Here is a 25,416-nt window from a genome sequence, read left to right as displayed (position 1 = left end):
AAGTGAGGTGGACGCATGGTGCAAAGCACTGGTACTTGCTCTGCTTGTTCAGGTGAATTTGGCAGGATAATGGGAGACTTTATTGTCAGATCGAGGTATAATCTCTTTGTGACACTCTGGCTTCATGCTAGGTTGGGTATCAGCTCTTTTTGTGGCTAGGTTAGATGCAGACACCCACAAAAGTGTTAAATTTTGTTTTCCATCTAAGTAGACAGGGATGTGGTAGTGGTATGCATGAAATTGTACCTCTTGATGATCTGGTCATTCACTGATACAGCATGAAGAATGATGTAACCACTGCCTTAGCCATCACATAACTTGTTGATCCAATATTTGCACATGTTTAATAAGACAGTTGTTGCTTGAAGCTATACAGAAAGGCATTTATAATTGACCCTATTGGTTTAAAAATAAAGAATCAGTCATTAGTTCATGTCAGCTTACTCAAAATATAACATAAATCCTGCAAAATTGTCTGTCGTCTAGATGGATTCAACATGAGATGTATGGTCTGCTCACAAATTAGCAGCGCATGCTGGAAGGCAAATACAGAATGTGTGTGTCAAGTGGCAAGTCCATGGATGTGTCTTCTGTATCATGTGCCCGGCATCCCCTAACTAACTTTTGACTGCAGGCATTTTTATCCTTCCTTATAGATTTTGTGAATAATGCTATACTTGCCTACACACATGCTTTCTTATTTTACTGCATTAGCCAGTCTGTTGTGCCTTTTTCTCTCAATTTGTCTGTGTTTGTGTCAGAGAGTTTGCTTCAGAACATAGTGGAGAGGGAAGGAGGGTGCAGGTACACACTGGCATTCCTGCATGTTTGTCCTGAAGCGAATAAGTAAGGTCAAAAAATGAACTTTACACTTCAAGCAAAACGTCATACAGTTTGTGAAGAGGCCAGTGATATCCTTGATGTCATGTAGGCACCTGCAGAGGCTGCTCAGAAAGCTCTGCCAGGTGCATTGGCATTTTTTGCTGTGTATTAGAAAGTTGTGTCAGAAAAGGCAAACTGTCCTGGTCTCCATTCCAGAGCTTTCATTGATCTTTTATGTATGTAAGTCCTAGCAATTGAACACCTCAAAGAGGAGGTTTGAATTCGTAAACTCATTTGGATCTCATTTGCTTTGTGTGTTTTTTCTAATCAGCTGTAGGAATGAACTTGTAAAGACTGCATCCAGCTGGGACCCTTTAAACTCACTTAGAAGCCTCTATGCATCAGATGTGAAGTTTGGTTGCTGCTTACAAATGCTCTTGTAACCTCAGCCGTGAATTCTTATTTGATCTTTGTGAGCTGCTATGACCATTGCTATGTCAGATGTTTGACTTGAGATGTGGCCTATTCTTTATACAAAGAGTGAAGCATTTATGTAATCAGGCAGAGCAGAGCACTGTGTGTCTCTCCAAACAGCCACGAAAGTGACAAGTAAAGCAGGTTGTTAGAGATTTTCTTTTATTGTACCTGAGCTCTCTTCCAGTCATTAGTGCGGGTTATATCATAATAGTACTTCATGCTGCATTGAAGATCCCTATTGTGCTTGTGTCCACATAAACACAGAGAATAACACAGACCTTGCAAAGACTTTGTAATACAATTTAACTTACAATGAAACAGTTGTTTGTGATAATGGAGGAGAAGATAATGATAAAGACAGCATTAATACATGTTCTAATGCTTATCGTGGGCATTGCTTTGGCCTCTGAATCATTAGAAAGCTTTATACAAATATTTACTTATAAATAAATATTAGCAAAGCCTATTATATGAAGAGAGAAAATAGGACAGTAATTTTTATTTCCAAATAGTATACAGCATTTTTGGTCTAAAGTAAAATGTGTGACAGCTAACAGGCTGATTAGCACAGATGCAAAAATAAATGGCACTTGAAAAATACACAAAGACCAGGAACAGATATTTAATGGTGGCTTTTTTAGCTTGTGTAACTGGATGGTGGTATAATATAGTTTTGGCATCTTTTGTGGATATTTTTATCCGCTGGTATTTTTCAAGGTTATTGTTTCAAACATGGTTACCCTAAATCACTCCTCAAAAGCGTTGAGAAGCACATGTTTTATTGTGAGATTACAAATGGTTCTCTTTGCTGTTCGCTTCCTGTGGTAGTTCAGCTGCCTCATATGACAGCACAGCCACTGGCTTGTGGATTTAACCTCTGTCTTTGAAAACTGGACTTGTTTTTTCTATTTTTAACATCTATGGGCTGAGTTGTGTTAGCATATAGGGCTTGATCGTGCCCTATATGATCAGCTGCAATTCTTGGGCTTTGAAAGCCAAGCAGGTAGATTAGGATAACGCTTCTTATGTTTTTTAAATCAAAGACTACCAAACCTTTTTAAAGAGAGTCCACTGATGCTCTGTACAGTTGTCATGGTTTAAAGCTGGGCCGGCTATTAACCAGGTGGCAGATGCTCTCTGTTAACCCTCTCCCCCCCCACAAGGGAAAGGGAAAAGGGAGAGAGACTTATGGGTTGGAAAGTTAAAACAGTTTTAATAAACTATAATAATGAAAAAGAGTATAATAACAATAATAATAGAAATAATCAAATATATACAAATATATACAAAACCAAGACTGAGAGCTTGGAAATCCTCCTCAGGCAGAGTTGCTCCCCCCAGCACAAGCAGAGGGGAAAATGCAGTAGCTCCCCTGCCATCACACCTGCAGGCTTTTAACTGGAGAATTGGCAAAGCTGGTACCAATCAGTGGGACACAGGAGGGCCCCTCCCTCCTGGGCCCCACCTCCAGGAGGCAGTGGGTTAGTGATAAATAGGAAAGTGAGAATGACGTGTGTGGGATGGAATACCTCGTTGGTCAATCTTGGGTCACCTGCCCTGTCCCCCCCTGCAGCTGCGACCCCCCTTCGGCTCTTCACTCATAAGCAGTGAGGAATTTAGCAGTGACCTTGGTTTCTCTAAGAATAATTGGCCTGGTTTGGGCCAAACCAGGACAACAGTGTTGTCACAGGGTATTATTTACAGCCTAGTAGGAATTCAGCTAAGCTTTCAACGTGTTATGGTTTTTGTTTTGTTATTCCTGTTTTATCCTACTTTGTTCACCTTTAAGTTTGGCGATGTGTGTATGTTTTCTTGAAATAATTTTGTAATGGTTTTGAGATGCATCTTTTGGTATCTCAGGGGAGGCAGCTGATGAATACTACTCAACGGTTCACATGTGGTGGTATTCAGGGTTGGCTCTGGGGTGCCTTGCTGTTTTGGGTCAGGGAGCTCTGGGCTTTGCAGAGCCAAGCCTTGAGCATCACCTGTCTGAGCAGCTTCAAGGACTGAGAATGCATATTATTAGTCATGTAGCTGCTTTCTTGAGTTGCACTTTTGAGTAGCTCTGCAGCCCTCTCAGGTGCTGTAACAGGTAACATCTCCTGGGAAGCCTGTGGTTCTTGTCAGTGGGAATGCTGCATATTCATCATGTCATATTAGGTGATGTAGAAGCTATTTGAGGTTTCGCTCCAAGCAAAACTGAAAGACATCCCAGATAGTTTGATTGTGTCTTATAAATCTCTGATTCATCCAGGGGCTAGGTGATGGCAAAAACATGGTCTGAAGCCCAGCACTGACAGGCAGCACTGTGTGTTCCTGCACTGAGCAAAATGGGGTGTCTCAGGTTGCCCAGTCTAGCCTTGCTATGCAGTCACTGATGCAGAAAGGACTAAGGGCTGTTGGTCCCATGCTGCTAGTGACATCCACAGCATTAGCAAAGATACTGCAACACACGACTCAGTTACTCATCTAGGGTCCAGTGGGTGTCATTTGGTCTCCTGCAGTGTCCTGCAGCACTCAGTGTGCATTCAGAGCCCGTGTTATGGCCTGGGTGCAGACATTCCTTTGATTTAAGTGGATGGAAGAGGAGGACTGGCTAGTTCTAACCTTCAGTGAGTTGTCCATGCTCAGAAAATGAAGTCTTTGCCTGATTAGAGTCTTCATCTAGGGTTTGGCTTGTGAGAACAAGGAGGTCATTTCATCACCAGATCTGCTCTGATTTTTGCAGTGAATATTCCCTTTTCCTACAAAGGTGAAAATTGTATTCCCTCAAACAAAAATTTTGCACCAAGTTGTGTACAAGGAAGTATAGCCACTTGGAGTGGAGACTGCAGCTGAAAATACAATTCAGGCCAGGGACTGGTGTGAGCAGGAGGAGCCCCACCGAAGGTAAATGAGCTGCAGTGATTGGAACCAGTGAAGTATGTGACTTACATGTATGCGTGACGACATTTGTAGGGGAAAAGGGTGTCATGTGCTAGGATGTAACTGCTGGGCAAATTACCCTGAAATAAATGATACCAGAAGTGGGGCCAAATTCTGATGCGCTCTTGCTTCCGACAAATTTTCATAAACTGCATTTTAAAGAAAACCCCCACTTCCATGGGGCAGAGCCGAAGCAGTATTTCTTGGCCCGGACGTGCAGTTTCACAGTGCATGCCATGTACCCTGATTCCCTCTGCCTGTGTTTTCTCTCTGTCTCTCTCCCTCCAGATGGCCAGTGACCCATGTGCCCCGCAGCCCTGGTGCCCGCTCGGCGTGCTGGCCGGAGTCGGCCCCTGCCACTGAGGCCGGGAGGAGGGAGGAATCGCCCCAGCCTGCGCCATGGCCTCGCCCCGGCATGCCGGCCCTCCCGACGGAGGCTGGGGATGGATGATTGTGGCCGGCTGCTTCCTTGTCACTGTCTGTACCAGGGCCGTGACGAGGTGAAGGGGATGCTGCTTGTCTTGCTGACCTGTTTGTGGCATTACCCTTTTTTTTTTTTTCCTTAGGAAAAGGGTTTGGGATCTCCCCTGATGTCCCACAGCTGCGGGGGTTATTCCAGCTAGCTACAAACCTCTCTTGCACTACGTTTTTAAAGGCTTCCTGAAATCTCCAAGAGTGTGGGGACTGCTGAGGGATTATGAGCCCTCTGGTTTTAGTCTCTCCTCCTCTGACAGCTGCTCTATCTCTCAACACCCTCTCCTTGATTTTTTTTCAGAATCAAGGCAGTGTTATTTCAGGCTGTGGTGGTTTTCTCGGGGAGGCAGGAATCATGTAGGGCCTCTTTGGGTCCACTCTGTCCCTCTGATCCCACAGCCGTGCTCAGTTTTGCTGTTCTCAGTGGATTTGCTTGGCTCCAGAGTCTATCTGAGAGACCTGTAAATAGCCCCTTCTCCTACTGCAAGCATTTCAGGTACAATCCTTACCGAGAAGGTCTGTACCCTGGAGAGGAGGCCCCTCTCTATACCCTTCTGGTATCTGAAATATGCAGAAAATATTTTCTCAAAAATAGAAAGAACAGGAATAGACTGCTGCCTTGCATAAACATGATATATACATCTGGGGTGAGATGGCTTCCACAGCTGCTGTTGGGTGACTTTGATGTCAGCTGGAGGCAGAGGATCCTGGTGTGTGTGAACATGGACATTTAAGCTATGTTAAGCAGAGAGATAGGCACCCTGGTAAGTGAGGAACACTGAGACAGTGTCTTGTTGGACAGTCAGGATAATGTAAATACAATGCTTTCTACCTAAAATGTATATTTCTTTTAAAATAAAGCTGCCAGGTTTAGGGATCTAAAGTCTAGGGTCTTTCAACAGCATAAAAGGGGCATGGAAACGTTGACACAGTATTAGTTTATGTATGCAAATGTACCAATTCCATAATAGCAGCAGAGATATCCTAGCGGAGTTAATTCCTTTTTCATGTGTGAAATGTGTTACATCCAAGAAATCATCTAATGGCTTGCACACATCTAGAGTGTATACAAGAATGAAGTATTTGCAAGAAAAAGGTTAAGAAAGTGGTCGTTCATTGATTTGCAGGAGGAAAAAAGAGAAGTGGAAAAGGGATCTCTTGCTGATCCAGAAACCAGAATGAAACTATGCAGCCTTTTAATCCATTTCCCTGCAGAGGCGGGTAGAACAGTAACACTCGTTAAGCAGAGCAAAGCAACCTCTCCTGGAAGCATTTTAATAAAGTGTTGGAATGTCCATGGGCTCCTGCTGTGTTTTGATTCTCTGTTCATGAGGAGTTGCTTTTCACTTGCTTTGCACTTGTGCCTCCATGAACACATAGCTATAGGTGATGTTGGCTCTATAGGTACTATACTGGCCCTGCCCTGCCAGTTTGTGCAGATGTGAATGCTACCATTAGTGAGCAAGCAGGTCAGTGAAGAACTGGGGAGCTGGGGCTTTGTGTACCAGGGAAGCAACATCATGAGGTGGGCTATAAATTGCTGGTGATAATTACAACTTCCATTTCATTTCAGTTAAAAATAATATGAGTTAAATAATCTAGCAGCAGATGCCACAGTGAGAAACATGGTATTGTAATGTTCATAATCTTTCTGGAGTAGTTATCTGTCTGAATGAGGTTCTACATCAGCCTAATTATCTAATCCCACTGTTGGGATTGGACACCAATTTATGATTCAGTTGTTGCCAGTGCAAAGCAAGGATTCTTCTCTGGTTGAATCACCCTAGCGTAGGTGCCTTACACAGAGTACTGTTGGAATTATTCAACTTGCACACATCATTTCATGTCTTCTCCCTCATGCATTAAGGTACCCCTTTGCTTCCAATATCTCTCAGAAACTGTTTAAAAATTTCTCCATTTCATTGGGATTTAGGCAAACCACAGGTGTGGTTTTCCTGGGAGCTGGAGAGGACCTTCAAGTGGGTACTCTTTATCCCTGAAGCACGAGACCAGTGTTTTGGTGGGCAAATATTCCATGATCAACAGATTAGTGTTCACGTTTTCTTTCCTAGGTGTATCTCAATTTTTTTTGTGGAGTTCCAGGCATACTTTGGGCAGGATTATGCCAGAACGGCTTGGACCCACTCCATTGTCGACTGTGCAACGATGCTTTGTGGTGTGTATTACCCTTTTAAGACTAATGTGGCTGCTTTTCTTCAGCTCCATCTGGTTTTAGCATGTTCATCAGTTGGTGGAGTCAGCTGGGAAAGATAGATACTGTGGGCTCTCTGGGGTATGGTATATCCAAGCTGCTTCCCCCAGCATAGTTGTGCAGGGAGGGAGTGTCTTCATACTATAGAAAAGAAGCAGAACTTTGTTTTGTCAAATGATCTAAGTTTTCAGAAATGTACTTTTGTCGAGATCTAATGGTACAAGTAGTGTTTGAGAGCTACTAACTGAGCGCTTGTTTCTTTAGCCTTTTGATTGGAATCATATTTGAGACTTAGCACAGGATGTACAACTTGCCTTCAGATCAATCCACAGTCATTCTCCTTTTAGCAAATGTGTATGTTTACAAATAGTCCTTTCCCTTAAAAGAAAATTCAGCGTTACTAAAAATGACATGCATCAATGCAGCAGTTGTACCGAATTTCACAGAATTTCTCATGGGTTTACTTTAAAACTGTACAGCTAGGTGAAAATCCGTGCTGTGGAAAAGGGTTAATCCATGAGAACTGTTATGGAATGAGCCATAGCAAGTCTCCTGTGTCAGCCAGGTTATATCTTGGGGGAAAAAAAAGAAATAAGGTTAACCTTGCCCTGGCATTGCAGGTAGCAGAGAGGGAGAGGGCTGGTGATGACACCCCATGGTAGAGGCAGGGTGATCTGGAAGCCATCAACTTTGGAGAAGTGCAGGAGAGGGGTAGCAGCCCTGGAGATGATCCAAAAGATAAGACCTCTCTTGTTCAGGTCTGATGCAGAGCCCACAGGGCCAGGGAGGAGCGAGGAAGGACGTCGAAGTTACTGAGGGCTGAAGTGCAAATTTCAGGTGGGAGAAGGTCTCAGGGTTGTAAGCGTGGAGTAATGAACAATGTGGGCTGTCATTGTGGCCTTTCTTGAGCCCAAAAACTGCAGAGTACCTGTGTCCCATAATGACTTTGATCTACTGAAATGGCTGCAGAGAAAGCTACTGTAAATTTCAGTTTTATCCTGACTTTCAGGAAAATTATTTTTATAAGTTTTTGGTGCTCACACCATTGTGATAGGGGGGATGTTGGAAGACCACCCTGTGTAGCTGTGATCACCATTTTCTCCTGCTTGTCTGCTGCTTCCTTTTCCTTGATGACCATTGCAACAAACTGTGTGTGAGGACTTGCCACTAACAACCAGCTTTATTTGTTTCTTTGAAGCCCCACTTGGGAGTTTAATCAGTAATCACGTTTCCTGCCAAGTTGGTATCATGCTAGGAGGGCTGCTTGCATCTGCTGGACTAATCTTGAGTTCATTTGCCACCAACCTGGAGCATCTCTACTTATCATTAGGAGTCCTTACAGGTAGGAGGCATTCAGACCCTTTGTTCCCGCTAGGAAAGCAACATAGGAATGTTAAAAATTATGGTCCTTCCTTTCAAGAGAGGTGATCTCTTCTCCATGTCATATTGCCACTGCACTAGTCAATAGAGATACTCAGACCTGTTCCCTTCATGGTGAAAGAGAGGCTTTGGCTGCCCCTGTGAGGGCTTCAGTGCTCAGTGAGTCTCATACAGCCCAAATGCAGCACCCTACAAAAGTAACTCTTCAGCTTCTGTTAGAGAGAGGACTATGGTTAAAGTTCTGAAATTATGGGAGGTCAGTAAGGACTCCTGTTGCTGGTGATAGACAAAAAGATTTCCTTTTTTGCCTGTGATTTGGGAGGAGTTTGTTACAGCAGAAGTTCTAGACTGCCCCCAAATATTTGCATATTAAAAAAAAAGTTTAAATCAAAGCATAAGAGTAAGTGGGCAGAGGAGCACTGGGTGAATACCTGGTACCTCACCTGTGCACCTTATTTTTATCTGGGTTGCATTCTATTTGAAAAGCAAACAAATTGTTGTTTGGTAGTGTTGCTGTAGCAGCTCCTCCATTCGCATTCAGGTATGGTGGTAATAAATATCTTTGCTCTGTCCTACCTCCCTGTGTTTGTTGTGCACAGAGGAACTTGAGAGGTGCCCATGGTCACACTGACATTCCGTCCTCATTAATACTGACCTGGTAGCCATGGTCATATAAGCCTTTGTACTTGGTCCCCTGCTGTTTAGTAACAAGTTGGTGGAATTACTGCAGTTCACATGCTGCCAACAGCTTATTTGTAAAAAAAAAATAAAATCCTTATTGTAGTGCATGTCACTCCTGTATTACAATGTTAATCTTTGACAAATGTGTTCATAACTAATAAAAAGGCTCCTTGTAACTTCAGGGACTGTGCCACATACCATGCTAATGCCACTGAGGCTTCCTTAGCGAGACCTGCTGTCAATACTGCGGTGGAAAAGCAGTTGCACTTTGTACATGGAGTTGTAAAGAGCCACTTCTATTAGCAGTGAACTTCTAGTCTGTGAGGACTGATTAATGGAGAGGTGAACTGTTGGTAGTTGGTGGTGTCCCAGCCCTGAGAGGGGGTGGGAGCATAACTGGTGAAGGTCTACATCCGTAAAAGCTTCAGGACTTGAAACTGTGAAGAGTGAAGCAGAGGTGAGATGGGGGAATGGCAATAAGTAGCAGAGTTCCTTCAGAGAGATATGAAAATGTTTTCAGCCCCAAACTTTGCATTTCCACTTTTCACAGGACATTTACTGGCTTTTTTTTTGGGACCTATTTGCCCCTGCCAACTCACTAAAAATTAAATGGTATGTACACCAGATAGAGCATGATTTTCACAGCTCTTGAGTGATGTTGTCTAGCTCAGGGCTGCTCCTCCGGCTCTGCTGCCCACACAGGTCCAACCCCAGCTCTCTGTCCTGCTTCTCCCCTTGCCTCCTGAGAGGTGCCAGAGCAGGCATCCACTGCCCCGAGTCCCTCTAATCCACTGATCCCGTCCTGGCAGGCTTAGTGCCCGCCCCGCACAGTGCAGCCTTTGAGGAGGACGTAGCAAGCTGGTCATGGCGCTGGGTGATTATCTCCTCTGTTGGCAAGTTATGCCAGAGGCAGTGGGGACCGTTTTACCCTCAGTGTAGGACATGCTCCAAAACCCTAGTCAGGAACTCGTTTCTGCAACTGATTCAGAAATATATGTATTAGTCTTAGGGCAAGCATTTGGTGATAAAAATCTGCTCTCTGGTTCTGCAGCAGAGACCACAATCTTTTTCCCAGTTCAAGATATGGATCTTATTTGTTTACTAAATTGGACATAGCTTTGCTTTCTGAGGCTTTTCCACCCCTCTTTACCTGTAGTCAGTGATTTAAAATGGTTAGGACTCCAGGCAGCTGCTGCGTGGAGTTTGTTTAGCCGACAAAAAACGGTTTATTGTAGAATATTAGTAACAGCAACAGACTCTTTGTACTGTTTCAGAGACCTGAAAATTAATGTTCAGGCTTGCCACAGACCAAATCACAAATTAGTGTCTCATCAGGACAGCGTGCCCAGTGCCAGCATCTGTGCAGACCCTAGGGCAGGACCTCGTCTTGCATCCAGGAGAGGCTGACACGCCATTTCTCTGATATTTATTGATTGTCCTTGTTCTTGTTATTAAGTGAACCCCATCACTTCTTTCTGAGCCTTGTTATCGTGGATTAATGATGATCCACTAGGTTTATCAAGTCAGTGACCCTGACAGTGGAAGAAAGGAGTCATCCTGGCTTCTCTTCACAGTGTGACTGGGCTGCGTGATACAGAATCAGAAAAAGTTTCCTATTCATTTGTGCTAATGAAAGTAAGGTTATGTAGTTTAATTTAATGTGTTCCATATGTCATGCTTAGAATTAAGCCATCTGCACTGTGCTTGCTCTTCTAGGACTTGGGTTTGCACTCTGCTATTCTCCAGCCATCGCGATGGTGGGCAAATATTTCAACAAAAGAAAAGCACTGGCGTATGGAATAGCCATGTCAGGAAGTGGAATCGGTACCTTCATCCTGGCCCCCGTGGTCCAGCTCTTAATTGAGCAGTTTTCCTGGCGTGGAGCTTTACTCATCCTGGGAGGTTTTGTTTTAAACCTCTGTGTCTGTGGTGCCTTGATGCGGCCTATTGCTCTTAAGGAGGACCGTAAAAATGCTCCAGAGTTTCTTGAACAGGATTATGTCCCCGAAGCACAGAAACAAGACTTAAAGCAAATCTCCATATGTTCACCTTTAATCAAAGTGTGGTCTCATGAAAGTTTATGCTACTGTTCATGGAAGGAGTATGACTTTTTACTGATGCCAGGCTTCATGGTGCTGGCAGTGTCGGTTTTATTTATGGCATATGGCTGTAGTCCTCTTTTTGTCTACCTAGTGCCTTATGCTTTGAGTGTTGGAGTGAGTCATCACCAGGCTGCCTTCCTCATGTCCATACTTGGTGTCATAGACATCATTGGTAATATCACCTTTGGATGGCTAACAGACAGAAGGTAATGGCCTATGGCTAAGCAAGTGTAAGCTTTAGCTGGTGGGAGGCTGGATGCAAGTGAGGTATAATACATACAAAAGTTAACCTTTTGGACTTTTTCTGTAGCATGTGTAACTTTCCAAAAAAAACCCCAACACACAGTCTAACTTTCAGAAATGCTTGCTATTTAATGGTTTTGTCTCTTCTGAGTTTGTTCAATTCCACTGGTTTAATTTCTTTTTTTCCTGAAGATATGATGTGTTTGTGCAAAGCTCTTGCATTTGACAGTGGAAATGTAACCCCTGCCTGGGGTGTGTTGAGCATGATCCTCCGTACCTCTTTCCTAGAGGATCTCACTCTACTTCCTCTGCCTTTCCATCTCTTTTGTGTTGCTGGGGAGGAACAGAAGTTATGAAAAAGGGTCAAGGGTCTGGCCCAACACTGTTGGGCACATACTCAGAAGGACTGACCTAAAATTGTTATACTTTTTCCAGTAGGTAAGAACTGACCATGATTTGCTAACTCAGCTCACTCCAAACATCTGTGTACAGCATCTGTAACATCAGTAGAGACTGGCTAAATTAAGAATTATTTTGATTCTAAAGGACACATTCTTTGTGCTTATTCAGTTTGTGGGAAAAAATCAGTTACTGGTTTTGTGGGGCAGGGAGAAAGGGAATTGCCATCTCACTTAGCTCATGCTAACTCCAGTGTTTAAGGGCTGATGTGAAGGATGACAGCTAAGAGAGGTGTATTGTAATATTTTTTGCATAATACTAGGAGCACCTTGCTGAGCTGGGATGTAAAGCCCGATGGAATACTGCTTTGAACATTGAAATTTCAGAGGGCTGCAAAATCCTGGCAGCAGAGCAGCTCCCCTCACTAGGAGCAGCCTGAAGAACACTACAGGCAGCATGGGCTGCTGCTTACCAGATGTTTCTGCAGCTATAGGTGGGCAGCTTTCCTTACATGGGCTTGTCAGTGATGAGCTTTTAATCTTGAAGACTGCATAAGAAAATGGAGTGAAATTTGAGCTATATAAAGGAGAGAGAGACTGAAGTGCTGCATGCCAGGGCATAGAAACTGAGATGCTATGTCCAGTGATAATCTTTTTCTTTTCTGTTTCGAAATTTCCAGGTGTCTGAAGAAGCATCGGCACTTTTGCTACCTCTTTGCTGTGGGAATGGATGGCCTGTGTTGTCTTTTCCTGCCAGTTCTTCAAAACTTCCCCTTACTTGTGCCTTTCTCATTTACCTTTGGCTACTTCGATGGAGCCTATGTAACGCTGATCCCTGTCGTGACAGCAGATGTAGTGGGAACTTCTTCCTTATCATCAGCACTGGGTGTTGTGTATTTTCTGCATGCCATACCATATCTAGTGAGCCCACCTGTTGCAGGTCAGTTCACAAATGACTTTCCTATAATGTTATCACTACTTCAGATTTACCTATTGGTGTGATGTAAAAGGAGAGGAGAGACAGCAAAGGCACACTAAATGTGGAGGTAGCCTCTGGGCAGAGAAATACACCTAGACCTTCGTAAGACTTTAGATCCCACTTAAACCCTGTTTTGATGAGATGTTTTCTACATATAGAGCAAGTTGAAATTTAAAAAACAAAACCAGTATGGAACGGGACTTCTAAGAGCTGTTACATCACCACTTCATGTAGTTCAGAAATTGCGCAAGTAGAAGGAACAAAAGATTTCACTGTGAAATTACACAATTTTGAAAATATCACCTAAAGAGAGTTTCATTCCAAGGGTTTTTTTGTTGCGGAGGACTTGATCTTTTCATCTCCAAACTGCCTTGAAGAGGTGGATGAGTCAGTTTCACTACTGTTTGGTCATAAGCTCATCACTATAACATCTAACCATCATTTTCCCCATCAGTTCCATTACAGTGAAGTAAGGATGAGAGCTGTACTCCTATTGTTCTTTAGGAAGAACTTGACACAATTTTGAATATTGTGGAAAGTCAGAGATCTTTTTCAAACAGCCAGGTATATATATGTCTTGCATATTTTGTCTGCTGTTAACATCAATTCCCAATTAATCTCTGCTTCTGAAGCTTTAAATTTAATTTTCCATAGCAAAAATTATTGCAAAATTGAATTATTTTAAGTAATGCATGAGCCTAGGGCATAGCTCACTAGATGCTTCTATTTGAGGATCTCAAGCACACAATATTTAATCCCAGGACTCTCTAAGCATGTCTAAAGACTGCCAGTTAAATCCATGCAGTTGAAAGGTGTTTATTTAGTATTGTGGTGATGACTGCTGTGCCTTTTCTCCTGGATTTGACCTCCAAATGAAAGCCCATAAAAACCTTACCTGCCTGCTGAGGACAAATTCTTCCCTGCCACAGGAGATAGAAGTATAGTGATGGTGATGTAAACTTGTATTGTTTGATTGTATTTGTATGTGATAACTCCAGAAGTTTATAAAACTCTTGTTGATCACAGGATTTGTAAATTATCAGAATTCTGGTGGACCTTTAAAAACTCATGATTTTTTTTTTCCTACAGGTTGGCTTGTGGACACAACTGGCAGCTATACTGCATCATTTCTCCTGTGTGGTTTTTCTATGATATTTAGTTCAACGTTACTGTGCTTTGCACGACTAGCAAAGAAAATCAAAAGAACGCATTTGCAGTCACTCACCAATGATACGGGCATGAAACAGCGCATCTGGACAAATGGAGCAATAGCTTATTCTGTCACAGCAGAATTAGACCAAAAGGATGTTGAATTTTTGGCTGTGGATAGAAACAGCTACACCAGCAGATGACAAGTGCCATCAAGATTCAGTAATGTACAGCTGTGACTGAGACAGAGGTGGCTCTGCAGTGTTATGCTGTGGAAGATACTACTCCTGTGAAACAAGACATCTCTCAATTAGATTTTTCTGTTATGTTTTAGTTGGCTAAAATCTACATATAGCAACGGTAATACCAAGTTAATGCAGTAACAGAAGAAAGCTAGACTGAAAATAGAGTTTGTAGATACAAATGTTCACAGATTTATGTGAAATTCATTATGTCGTCTCCACTGGTAATCTCAAAGATGATAATTGGCTATAATGAAAAGAAAACTATAAAGCAATCAGTCACCAAAACTAAACAATAATGTTTAAATTATTTCAAAAACAGTATTAATGAAATAAGCTTTTTGGTGTTCTGGTCTATTATGTTTCAATGGACTAATCACACACACCACCAAGAGACTTCCACATTTATCAATCTGCATTAAACTCTTCGCAAATAACTATTTCAAATGCCAACGCCATTTTTTAAAAAAAAATCTGTCAGGAAACTGTGATGTATGCTGAAAATATCTCTGGAGCATCTTTAATTTTTATGATGTGCCTGGATTTTGTACATATATTACAATTTCATTTCAAATGTTATTTTAGACCTACTTTCCTAAGCCCCCTACAGCAAAATTTTGAGGTGGTTGTTGCTTTTTTTCCTGGATATCTTTAAAGCTTGAATTTCTAAACATTGACATTCCAGGTATGATCCTCCAGCTCATCCTTGTCTGGGAGGGTGGAAGAGGTGCTGTGGCTGCTCTACTATCTGAAGAGGAGTAAATTTGTGCCAGGGGACTAGGCATGCTGATAGACAAACCTGCTTTAGCTGCTTTAGTTGGAAGAAGCCCAAAGGCAGCCCAGAAGAACAGAGGAGAGGCTTGTGTGTTTCCAGATACAGATCCTCTTCCTCCTGTAAAATCAGCAGCTGTTGAAGAAATTTAGAGTCCGTGCAAGCAGATGACTGAGAGCCTGCCTGCTCCACAGGCTATTAATAAAGAGGATGTTGGCAAAGTTGTTTTTGCATATTCCAGTGGCAAGACTATCTCTTTTTGGACTCAGGAGCTGTATCCTCAGATGGTACAAATTACTTGCGTGTGCCAACTGAAGAGCTGATCGGGTCACTTGTTCTGGATGGCCAGAACACGACAGCTGTGGTTTGCTGATGGTTTTCTGCAACTTGTGTGAGGAATATACTACAGCTGGCTGCTTCACAGGAGCTATGGTCTGAATGTAGCTCATGGGGTAAATCACTGATGTGATGATCTAATAAATAATGGGATGTTTCTACATTTCCAGAGTGAAACTGTTGTCAGCAATGGAGGAACTTCACATTCTGCAATGCAAATCATTTTTGTGTTTTGATGCTGTATAAAGCTGCATTATGTTCGTTAGCAAATTGATCAAAATCCAAATAATTTTCATCAATGCTGAAGTAGTAGTTTCGTTAATCATCTGCAATGTATTCAGTGGTTGCTCATGGTGTCCTGTTCCACTCTGTGCCTCAGAAGGGAAAGCAACATAGACTGATGTTCACCAGTTTAATTTAGATCAAGAGTACATACATAGGGGTATAATGTATTTTTTATATCTATGAATAGTATGTGTATCAAGTAGTTTTATTATTCATGCATATTTTGATTATAACATATTAAAATTGTTTGACTACAATTGTCTGTGCTCAAACAAAGCATTTCTCGCTGCCCTGCTTCAGAAGTGTGGTCAGAGCCAGTAGCACGATTTACATGCACAGACCACAGAATAAGAGATGGGAGTGCAAAAACTGCTTAAAACTAATGACATAACCTTTTTTCAGCTCTGCATGGCAATTGAGTCCTGGGCCCTAATTTTTGTTTTAACATACATTCATTAAAAAAAAGACAAAAATTATGGATGAGTATTTCTTAATGAGTTACGAAAGATATGCACGTTTGGGAAAAAAAAAAGTGGCTTTATTAGTTAGTAGCAATAAAGATATTTTAGATCTTAATGCAAAATTTTACTATAAAAAAGTAGGGGATAGTGTGGTCTACAAAGAAGACAAGCTATTTTCAAAAAGTTATAAATTACCACCATCATTTACTTCATAAAAATTTAGTTACTTTTTTTACCACATCATAACATGTCAGCAGTTGTTCATGCCAGAACTGCATATTGTAAAAGCCTGTTGGAATAATATTATATGCTTTTTTATCCTAGTAAACAATACTGTGTAATACATTATTAGTATTTTTTGATTTTTTTTTTTATTTCAAGATATTTTTTCATAGGCTTTTCCATTTATGTGTTCAAAGCAGTATTTCTTGTTTTCAATATATAATTTAGCAGAAAACATTCAACTGGTTTTATACACAGGCATTTTGTAGAAAGTGGTAGAATTATTTCAGAGTTTTCTAACACTGTTTCTGCTCCAACTTAAGCCAATGGAGCTGATATACCAGAATAGAGCTTATATACCAGAATGGTGCTTTCTGTGCATAAAAGACACTGTGAAATGTCAATCAGCCCCGTCATGAATCTCCTCACTAAGTAACAGAATGAAGGAAGCTTAACAAGAAATGACCTGCGAGTGGAAGAAAAGGGAATACAACCCAGGTTTGCGAAGCCTCATGCCAAACTTCTACTCCCTGGTCCACACAAGCCGAACTGAACAGTTCATATTCGTCCTGCCATATGAAATATTTCAGGCAGTGCATTATGGAAGTCTCTGGATTACACTGTTTTAAAAAAATGATTTATTGTATCTGCAATGTTTTTTTTCAGATATGATAACATTTAGGCTCTCCTCCATAGAGGATATTTCCTGGCACAGCACTGTGCAGCAGTAAGCAGAGATGCCTGGGCTAGCTGCGAACAATTTGCCAGGCTAACACTGCATGTTCCCACCAGCCCTGTTGAGCACTGATGGATATGAGCTTGGATGGAGCACTGCACCACTGAGCCTGTCTGGCTTCATGGGACAGCGTGGCCTGACTTGGCTGAGTAACATCTGTCCAAGACAGAAACAGATGGATCCTACCTCAGATGAATCCTGCCTGGGATAGTACTCTATTCCATGCAGTGAACGGAAATTCATTGTAAGTAAGTGAAAATGCTTACAACTGCTGAAGTTATCCCACCTGCTTCCATTCCATGAGGTTTGAAATGGGGAAATCATCATTCTTTTGAAGTTGCTTACATTCTAGTGAGATTTTTTTTATCAGATCTGTTTTGGAACATTTAATAAATTGTACCTTGAAAAAAATATGTGAAAACAGCATTAGAAAAGCCAAGTACCTTCTGTTGTAAAACAACCCTATTTTCAGAAAAAAAAAAAAAAAAAGAGAAAACTTTGAGCCTGAAACATTTCTTCCAATTTGGATGATAATTTACCTCCTGAAAAACAAAGGTTGTCTGTGCTACTATGTGGTGAATATATTTTATATTGCCACAACAATTCCTTGTTTGCTTTCTAAAGTGTTACAAATTTATGTGAGAAGGAAGAGCTTGTTTAAGTTAAGCTGTAACAGTACCTCACAGTCAGCACAACAAAGTCCCTAGTTGGGATTGCCTCAATAAATAATACCTTCTTCTAAACTACTTTTCTGGTGTATTCCAGTAGTTTTCTATATAATTTAGAAGGTGCTTTTGATTCATAAATGAATACTTCCTGCAGGTTATAGTCATTCCTCTTATCCCCGCACCACTAGTGTACATTCCAGTGATGTATTCATACTTGGGTGCTAATGAGAGGTGTTCAGTTTCTGTGTGGTTCTGGTTTTGCCCATTGGACTTGGACACTACACAATGCGTGTTTCATTTTGTCTGCTTCCCGAAGCTCAAGCTCAGCCTCTCCCCTGGGTCGCCACACTGGGCAATGCAGCAGCACCACCCTGTGGGAAACATCATTTCTCCTCATTTACAAGACAGTAGGCAAGAACTGGAAGGCAGTGTTGGCACAGAGCATCCCCGGGTAGTACTGCGGTCCAGCTCAATCCTCTACAGACCGAAGAAGGTAAGGCACAATAAACAGATTTCTTGCATCGCTATGCCTCACAGTGAAGAAATTCACTCTGGAGAGGATTGAGTCACTCTGACTCCTCAAAAAAATTCAGGCTTGCATTTTTCTCAAAATACTTTACTATTACTCCTTATTTCTGCAAGGTTTTCTGCACCTCAAATGCTGTGTTCAGTTTTGGGCCCCTCACTACCAGAAAGACATTGAGGTGCTGGAGCGAGTCCAAAGAAGGGCAATGAAGATGGTGAAGGGTCTAGAGCACAAGTCTTATGAGGAGCAGCTGCAGGAACTGGAGTGGTTTAGTCTGGAGAGCAGGAGGCTGAGGGGAGACCTTATCACTCTCTACAACTACCTGAAAGGAGGTTGTAGCGGGGTGTCAGTTTCTTGCAAGTAACGAGTGATAGGACAAGAGGAAACATCCCCAAGTTGTGCCAGGGGAGGTTTAGATTGGATATTAGGAAAAGTTCCTTCACCAAAAGGGTTGTCAAACATTGGAACCAGCTGCCCAGGGAAGTGGCGGAGTTATCATCCCTGGAGGTATTTAAAAGACGTGTAGATGTGGTGTTTAGCGACATGATTTAGTGGTGGAATTGGCAGTGCTAGGTTAATGGTTGGACTCAATGATCTTAAAGGTCCTTTCCAACCAAAATGATTCTATGATTCTAAGGTTCCTTTTTCTAGGAAAGGAGCAGTATTATGGAGGGGAACAGGCATGTGCCACCACAGGTCCAGGAACCTGCACCACATCTTCCTCAAATTCTTTCCTGCTGCCCTCCATGCCCTCAGGAGGGTTTGGATGGAAACGATGCTGATGTTAGAAGCCTCAAGATTGAGAAGGGCAGTGAGGTCACCTAACATACCCTTTTTCCCACATAGCTGAGCACAACACCATAGGTAGTCACCAGTTCCTGACTTCAACACTACTGTTGTTCCTACCAGCTTTCAGGAGTGGTGTGTCAGTCCTGCTCCCAGTCCTTCCTGTTCTCCTCCCTCCCCACTCTTTCCCTAGGTAGGGCCACCTTTGTAAGAGAAAAGCTGGTGGCTGGAAAACAAGGGTGGATTTTTCCCCAGCCCGTTCTTAGGAAGAAGGTGTGGTTTTATGATGTACACTGTTAAGCTCCTGATCACTTTCACTTGTACTATGAAAGATTCTTTGAAGGGAGAATTGAGAGGGGAGAGGTTTTTGTTGTTTCATGATCTGGCATCCTATTTTACACTCCTTCAGGCCCGTCATCCCATCTCTACATGGGATTGCTGTTGCAGGGGCAGGAATATCCAGGATGGCTGGAAACAAAAGTGTACAACCTTCTTGACGGGCTCTGCCACTAGTTTGCTTCATTCTATGCTACTGGCTGGGGCTCAGAAGTGTTTTGGAAGTGCAGCATTAGTTTTCCCTGAGCACCGTGATCTATTATACCAAGGTACAATACTGTGGAATTCAGCTGGCCTGTTGTAAAGAATACTGACTTTTAGTTGGATATCTGAAGACAATCACCTCCTCCACCTGTTCTCTCTGACCTTTCAGCCCTTTCTTCCACTCACGTAGACTCTGTGGGCACCCACCCCTTTTCCCATGTCCCTTGCGTTCTGCTGCCCTGTTCTCCAGTGCTCATGCAGCTCTTTGCTCTAGCTGCGCTCTGCCCTCCATGTCCAGTTCAGTATATTTCTTGTGTGTGTTTTCTATCCCTGGCTTGTTTCACAAGCATGGTCACAGATAGCCATCTCTTTGGCATCTCAAAGATTGCCTTTCCTTCTTCTCCAGATGTTTGTTGTGGCAGATCCTGAGAGCATGGTTTTGGGTAAGCTGACGGATGTGGTTTTGTGCACATTTAATTCTTTGGTGCAACACTTCTGAAGCCAGCTTTGATGAGAGTTCGGGAAAATAAATGGGGCTATCTCCTGACCCTTTCATATCCTGCCCAAACTTTTCCCCTATTACTTTTTTGAATGGTCATTTCCCTTTCTTTCATCTACTAATGTGAGGAATGGTCAGCAGAGAGATACCAGAAGCAACAGCTGATGGATGTAATGCTCTTTAATAGTTCACAGCAGTAATACACTTTTTGTAAGCTTTCCAGCAAGCTAGCCAAAGAGGGGTTATTTTTCATAGTTAAACAACATAGAAGGTAGTAAACTGAACAAGTCTTCAACAAAAGTTTCTTCTAAATAACACTAAAAAACCCCCATTTTTCAAATATTTGAAAAAGCATCAGAAATTCCATTTGTATATAAGCATGCCTTTCAAGTGGATAAATGAAATACTACAATATGACTCCCTTATCTTTTTCTCAGTAAGAGGTAAGATCTGATTTCCAGCTTAAAAGTTCTGTTTTCTACAGATCATCACTTAAACACAACCTTTATACCAGCGTTAGCATTGAAGTCTAAGATAGCTTAGCTATTATTTAGTCTTTCCAAGCATGCTCTCTGTTGGCAAATGAACAAATGAACAATCATCATCTTCATTTTCTACATTATCCCCAGAAAGTGATGCCACCAGATGTTTCACAACTTCAACCTTAAAAGAAAAAAATAATTTTGAGAGTCTGTTGAAATGTCCTCAGGTTTGGGTTTTTTTTTGGTGTGAAGGATTCTTGGGAGCTCTAGCTTGAGATGGAAAGTCGTAGCTCACATAATGCAGTGAGATATTCTTCATTGTCAGGACACAATTCAATGGCTTTCTCATAGCACTCAATTGCTTCATGTTTCTCACCAGCTAGATTATGAATGAGTCCAAGCATAGCAAAATCTGTTGCATCTTCTAAACCTCTCTGAATTCTCTGTTCCAACAATTTCTTCAGAGCATTTCTGCACTTATTTCTTCCATAAGAATCTTTTTCAATTTTCAGCGCTTCTCTGTAATACCTGATGGCTTCAGATTCTGATTTCATGTAGCGCTATGCCTGTAGTAGAGTTCTTGTTTATCATCATAGATAGAATATTTATCTGAAATGCTGAAATGTCTCTTCTGCTGAATTCCTTCTGCATACAAGAATGGTAGTAGAGTTCTTGTTTATCATCATAGAATAGAATATTTATCTGAAATGCTTTCTGAAATGTCTCTTCTGCTTCTTCATACCTCTTTCCTTCTGCATACATGTTTGCTAGGTCAACATGGGCAGAAAAAAATTTTGTCCTTTGGTCAGTCACTGTTTTAAAATGAAAAATGGCAAGTCGGATGAGTTCTTCCACTTGTTCTTGAGGTGGATAACTTGTAGTCTTTTTCAATCGAAACAGCTTTTGTCTGTAGCAGAGTCCTAGCTGGTGATGCAAAAAGACAGATTTTGGTGTCACTGCTAAGGCCTTTTTCAAAATCTCCACTGCCTTGTCCACTTCTCCTTTCCTTCTGTAAAATTTAGCAGCATATCGTAGGAAATAAGGAAGATCAGGGGTTTTCTGCATTGCTTCTTCAATGTATCTCTCCCCTTCAGGAACTCGCTTTGAGTCCTGAAGTTTTAATGCAAGTAATGCCATAATGAAAGTATCGTTTGGATTCAGTTCCACTGCACGCTTCAGAGGCTTGAGGGACAGGCTTGCATGTTCACACTGTCTGTGAGCAAAATCTTCCAAACGATACATTACTATTGCATAGCCGGCATTAAATTCTGGGTTGTTGGGTTCATTCTTCAGAACATTTTCAAAGCAATTCTTTGCTCTCTCATAGTATTTTCTCCCAAACTTTAATAATGTCCATCCTTGCTCAGCATAGATCTCTGGAAGCTGAATCTTCCATTGAGCAGTACCTGAAAGTTTTTTGCAGCTGCTTTCCACTTTGCTCACATAAGTTTGAGCTTCTTCATATTTCTCCATGTGGTAATAGATCCAGGCATAGTTCCCCCAGGTAACAAGACTTCTCCTGGTGATTTCATCTGGATGATTTTTTTGAACTTCTTCTTCAGCTTTTTGGAGGTTTCTCAGGGCTTCCTCATTTGAATTCTTTAGGTGGCATACATAGGATAGTAGATTATAATTTGAGATGTTGGATTTTAAGAAAAACTCGATCTGATCACCTATTGTTTCCTCTAGGTCATCGAGATCCACATCCTGCTTCAGCAAATTCCATGTAAAATGACATTGTAGCTGCAGCAGGGAGCTCTTCAAGGAATTCCCGGAAACGATACTAGAAGAAATCAAAGAAAAACTTATTTATACTCCATTTGCTTTTTGCTACTCTTGTTTTTAAACCAGGCATGATGTACTTCAAAAGCAGACAATACCTCAGCTGGTGCCACTAGTCAACAGTACTTCAAACAAGCCAAAGCTGTGGGAAGCCATAGGTCTAAAGAGCTGAATAGTTATTTTAGTAATTCTCCTTGTCAGTGTATGAGTACATCTCTTACATAGCAATAGAGCTGGTGGTCTGGGTGTCAAAGAGGAGGGCTAGTCTCTATGGTAAAGCTGGCATACCTCTGGGCCTCAGGAACATATTTCCTCTGCTGGGAACAATTGCTGAAGCCTACCCAAAAGAGGTAATCAAAAAACTTCCCAAATCACACAGATCCCTTGTTTCCCTGCCTTTGGTCCCCTCCCAAAACATCCCGTAATAAGTCTCGCGCAATCCCCAAGTGCTTTTCCCTGCACCCTGTAACGTGTCCCATATCCCTAGGCAGTTCAGACTGTAAGGTGTTCCAGTGGACCCCAGGGGTGAGGGTCCCCTGGGGCAGCCCTGGGAGAGCCGGCTGGGCGCTTGTGTCCCTGACTGGGGCATTGGGGTGCCCCACCCGCCCTTGTGCTTCTGTGCTCCTCCGTGTGCATGGGGATGGGCTGATGGCTCTTGGGACATCACCTGCCATTGCCTGCCTGTGCCCCTGTGTGGGAGTGCAGACCAGCTTTTATCACACCATCTATCAAGGACAAACCTTTTCAATGCAGAGGAGATAACGCTTTAGTCCATATTGTGCTCTCCCTTAAAGAAGGAATTATACACAAATTTATAACTGAGGCTTCTCAGTCAAATCCTTCTTTGTTAGAAAGACTCCTCTGCTCTCCCTCCTGTAAAACCTAGAGAGTCTAACAGCCTGCATGGTACAACGTGTGCTGCCACTCAACTGCGCAATCATGTAAAAGAGGAGATGTCTTTTGGGTAAAAAGAAAGGAGTGGAAAGATTGGAAAATTATGAGGAGGCAAATCAAGGATGAATTGGGAAGAAATTCTTACGGGTTCTGGGACAGTGGGGAGGACACTGGGTAAAGTGACACTGGATACACGTTTCCACCCAAACCATCTGACACAGAGGTACTGGAGGAAGGTCAGACAAAAAAAGTATTTATAAATGCTGTTAATGTATAAGTTTGTCTTACAGACTTCTTTGCCTTTCTCAAATAATCTCCTCTGCCTAACTGATGTTTTTGATTGGTATTAACAACAGTTAATAACTAGAAAGCTGTATGTGAGGTAATTACAGTTCTTCTGGGATGAAGGGGAAGTGAGAGTAAGTTCCTGTTATTATCACTATCTTGTTAGAAACCTTTGGCTACAGGTGAATACCACAGAACAGATATTGGCTCCCAAATCAGCAGGAATGGCTTGAAGCATTTAAGTAGTTCCATTCAATTAAAAATAAAATGTGTGTTGTTTCTCACTGCCTCAGCTGAGAACCATGACAGTGTCCATGGCTGAAAACAACAGTGGAGAGTAATTAATGAAAAGACACTTGTGGAAAATGAATATTCCTGAATGTCACAAAACGAGGTTTGTGATGCAGATTAAATACAATTTAGCTTAGTTCAACACATAACTGGTAAATGCAATTTCCAAAGCTGTCATGAATATCTTGGCTTTGCCCTATTTGAGAGAGTGTGTGTGTCTGTGCCTCTGCGCATGCATGACAGTCTTCAGAAAATGTTACCCCCTCTCTTACGCTCCAAGCTGCAGCCCAGAACCTGCACTGCCGTTTGTTAGTCCTTGCAGTAGGTGTGATCAGAAAGTAAATTCTCAAATGCATCAGTGTCAGTCATCCATTTGGCTGGGCACCAGCTACAGCTGCAGCCTGGATTTCATCCCTGAACTGCATGCACACAGTTTTTCTGACTGTCAGTTCTGTTAACACAGACTGGCCCTTGTCGGAGAAGCAATAACATGACAATATTCAATAGCATCCTTATTTTATTTTGATTCTTCCAGTAAATAGTCTGTAAAATATTTTCTGCTGTTTGGATCCCCAAAGTCCCTCACTGCTTACATGTAAATAATAAGCATTACTTTCCCATGGCATAGAAAAAAAAGCATCTTTCAGAGACTGGGTTTCTCACTTACCTCATGGTTTTCCTTCTCTGCTCGTTTGTCTTAAGGTAGCTTCAAAGTAGCATTGGGTGCTGCTCAATGTTGCTATGTCTTCCCTTTTATGTGCTCCAGCCCCTCACGTGATCTGTGAGCAATTTAATGGGAACCAGAAAGTGAAACTGCAGCTTATGTTTGAATCTGCAAAAGAAGCTAGAACTGACGCCAGTAGGGGGAATAGAAACTTAGTCACTAAGCTGCTTTTTTCAGCCTGGCTCCGTGCCATGAATGACATTACATTGTGTTGTGGAGAATGTGGCAACAGCTCCTAATAGCTCCCAGCGTTTACTTTGTTCAAATCCAGAGGCATCTACGATAAGGGGAATATTTCAGGCTGGTATAGCCTGACCCGGTTATCATGCAGAGGCTAGGGAAGGGTCATTTCCCCCTCCTGGCATCTTTGCACAATTTTGCACCATGCTTTAGGCTCCTGTTTTATTGGTATCGTGTCATCCACACAACATTCACACAATGTCTTATTGCCCCTGCCTGTACTCCTCTACGCTCCGTCCTGTGTCTCCACGTGGCAAGGTCTCTGCTGTTGCACCAGGCCTGTATTTCTCTGTGCTATGTCATTGTCCTAGAGTCCTAAGTATGTCATCCCACTTAGAATGAACACTTGTTGCTGCTCTCTACATAAAACTGCAGCTGTACTGTACAAAGATAAAAAAAGTACAATAAATCAGATATAGACACCCAGTCAATTCAAGAAATTGCTGTCACAGTTGTGCCAAGCAAAACAAAGCCACAGGCAGGTCAGGACCAGCTCAGACAGAGCAGCCTGGCAAGCCTCAGTCCTGAGGCCATACAAACTCAGTGCAAAGCTTATGGCCTGTTGCTAGCAACAGCAATAGCATATTACAGGGCTACACGTTAATGAAGAGATGGGGCACGGGTTGGGTACTGAAGCACCTACAGATATAAACAACTCACTGATGCTTAGTTAAAAAAAAATAAATGTAGACCTAGCTTGATAAAATCGATTTTAGGAGTAAGAGAGAGAGATCAAAGAAATAGTATCTAACATACATAAATGGCACCATATATAATAAATTCAGATGCAACCTGAAACTGCA

The 25,416-nt window shown here is 42.1% G+C and overlaps 2 protein-coding genes across 2 annotated transcripts; one reads left to right on the top strand and one right to left on the bottom strand.

The window, feature by feature from the left end:
• Positions 1-4,623: 4,623 nt before the first annotated feature.
• On the top strand, positions 4,624-15,677 carry SLC16A12 (solute carrier family 16 member 12). Its single transcript, XM_068399242.1, has 6 exons — positions 4,624-4,724; positions 6,771-6,874; positions 8,109-8,252; positions 10,688-11,279; positions 12,395-12,654; positions 13,783-15,677. The coding sequence occupies exons 1-6, from the start codon at positions 4,624-4,626 to the stop codon at positions 14,043-14,045; spliced, it is 1,464 nt and encodes a 487-aa protein (XP_068255343.1). The 3' UTR covers positions 14,046-15,677.
• Positions 15,678-20,098: 4,421 nt separating this feature from the next.
• Positions 20,099-24,390, bottom strand: LOC137662566 (interferon-induced protein with tetratricopeptide repeats 5-like). The gene is made up of 3 exons (XM_068399101.1): positions 24,317-24,390; positions 21,035-22,180; positions 20,099-20,955 (listed from the first exon to the last, which is right to left on the bottom strand). The coding sequence occupies exons 1-3, from the start codon at positions 24,319-24,321 to the stop codon at positions 20,664-20,666; spliced, it is 1,443 nt and encodes a 480-aa protein (XP_068255202.1). The 5' UTR covers positions 24,322-24,390; the 3' UTR covers positions 20,099-20,663.
• Positions 24,391-25,416: the final 1,026 nt, after the last annotated feature.

The sequence above is a fragment of the Nyctibius grandis genome, chromosome 4 (genome assembly GCF_013368605.1).
Source record: "Nyctibius grandis isolate bNycGra1 chromosome 4, bNycGra1.pri, whole genome shotgun sequence".
NCBI lineage: Eukaryota > Metazoa > Chordata > Aves > Nyctibiiformes > Nyctibiidae > Nyctibius > Nyctibius grandis.
This window is presented reverse-complemented; position numbering and strand designations above follow the sequence as displayed.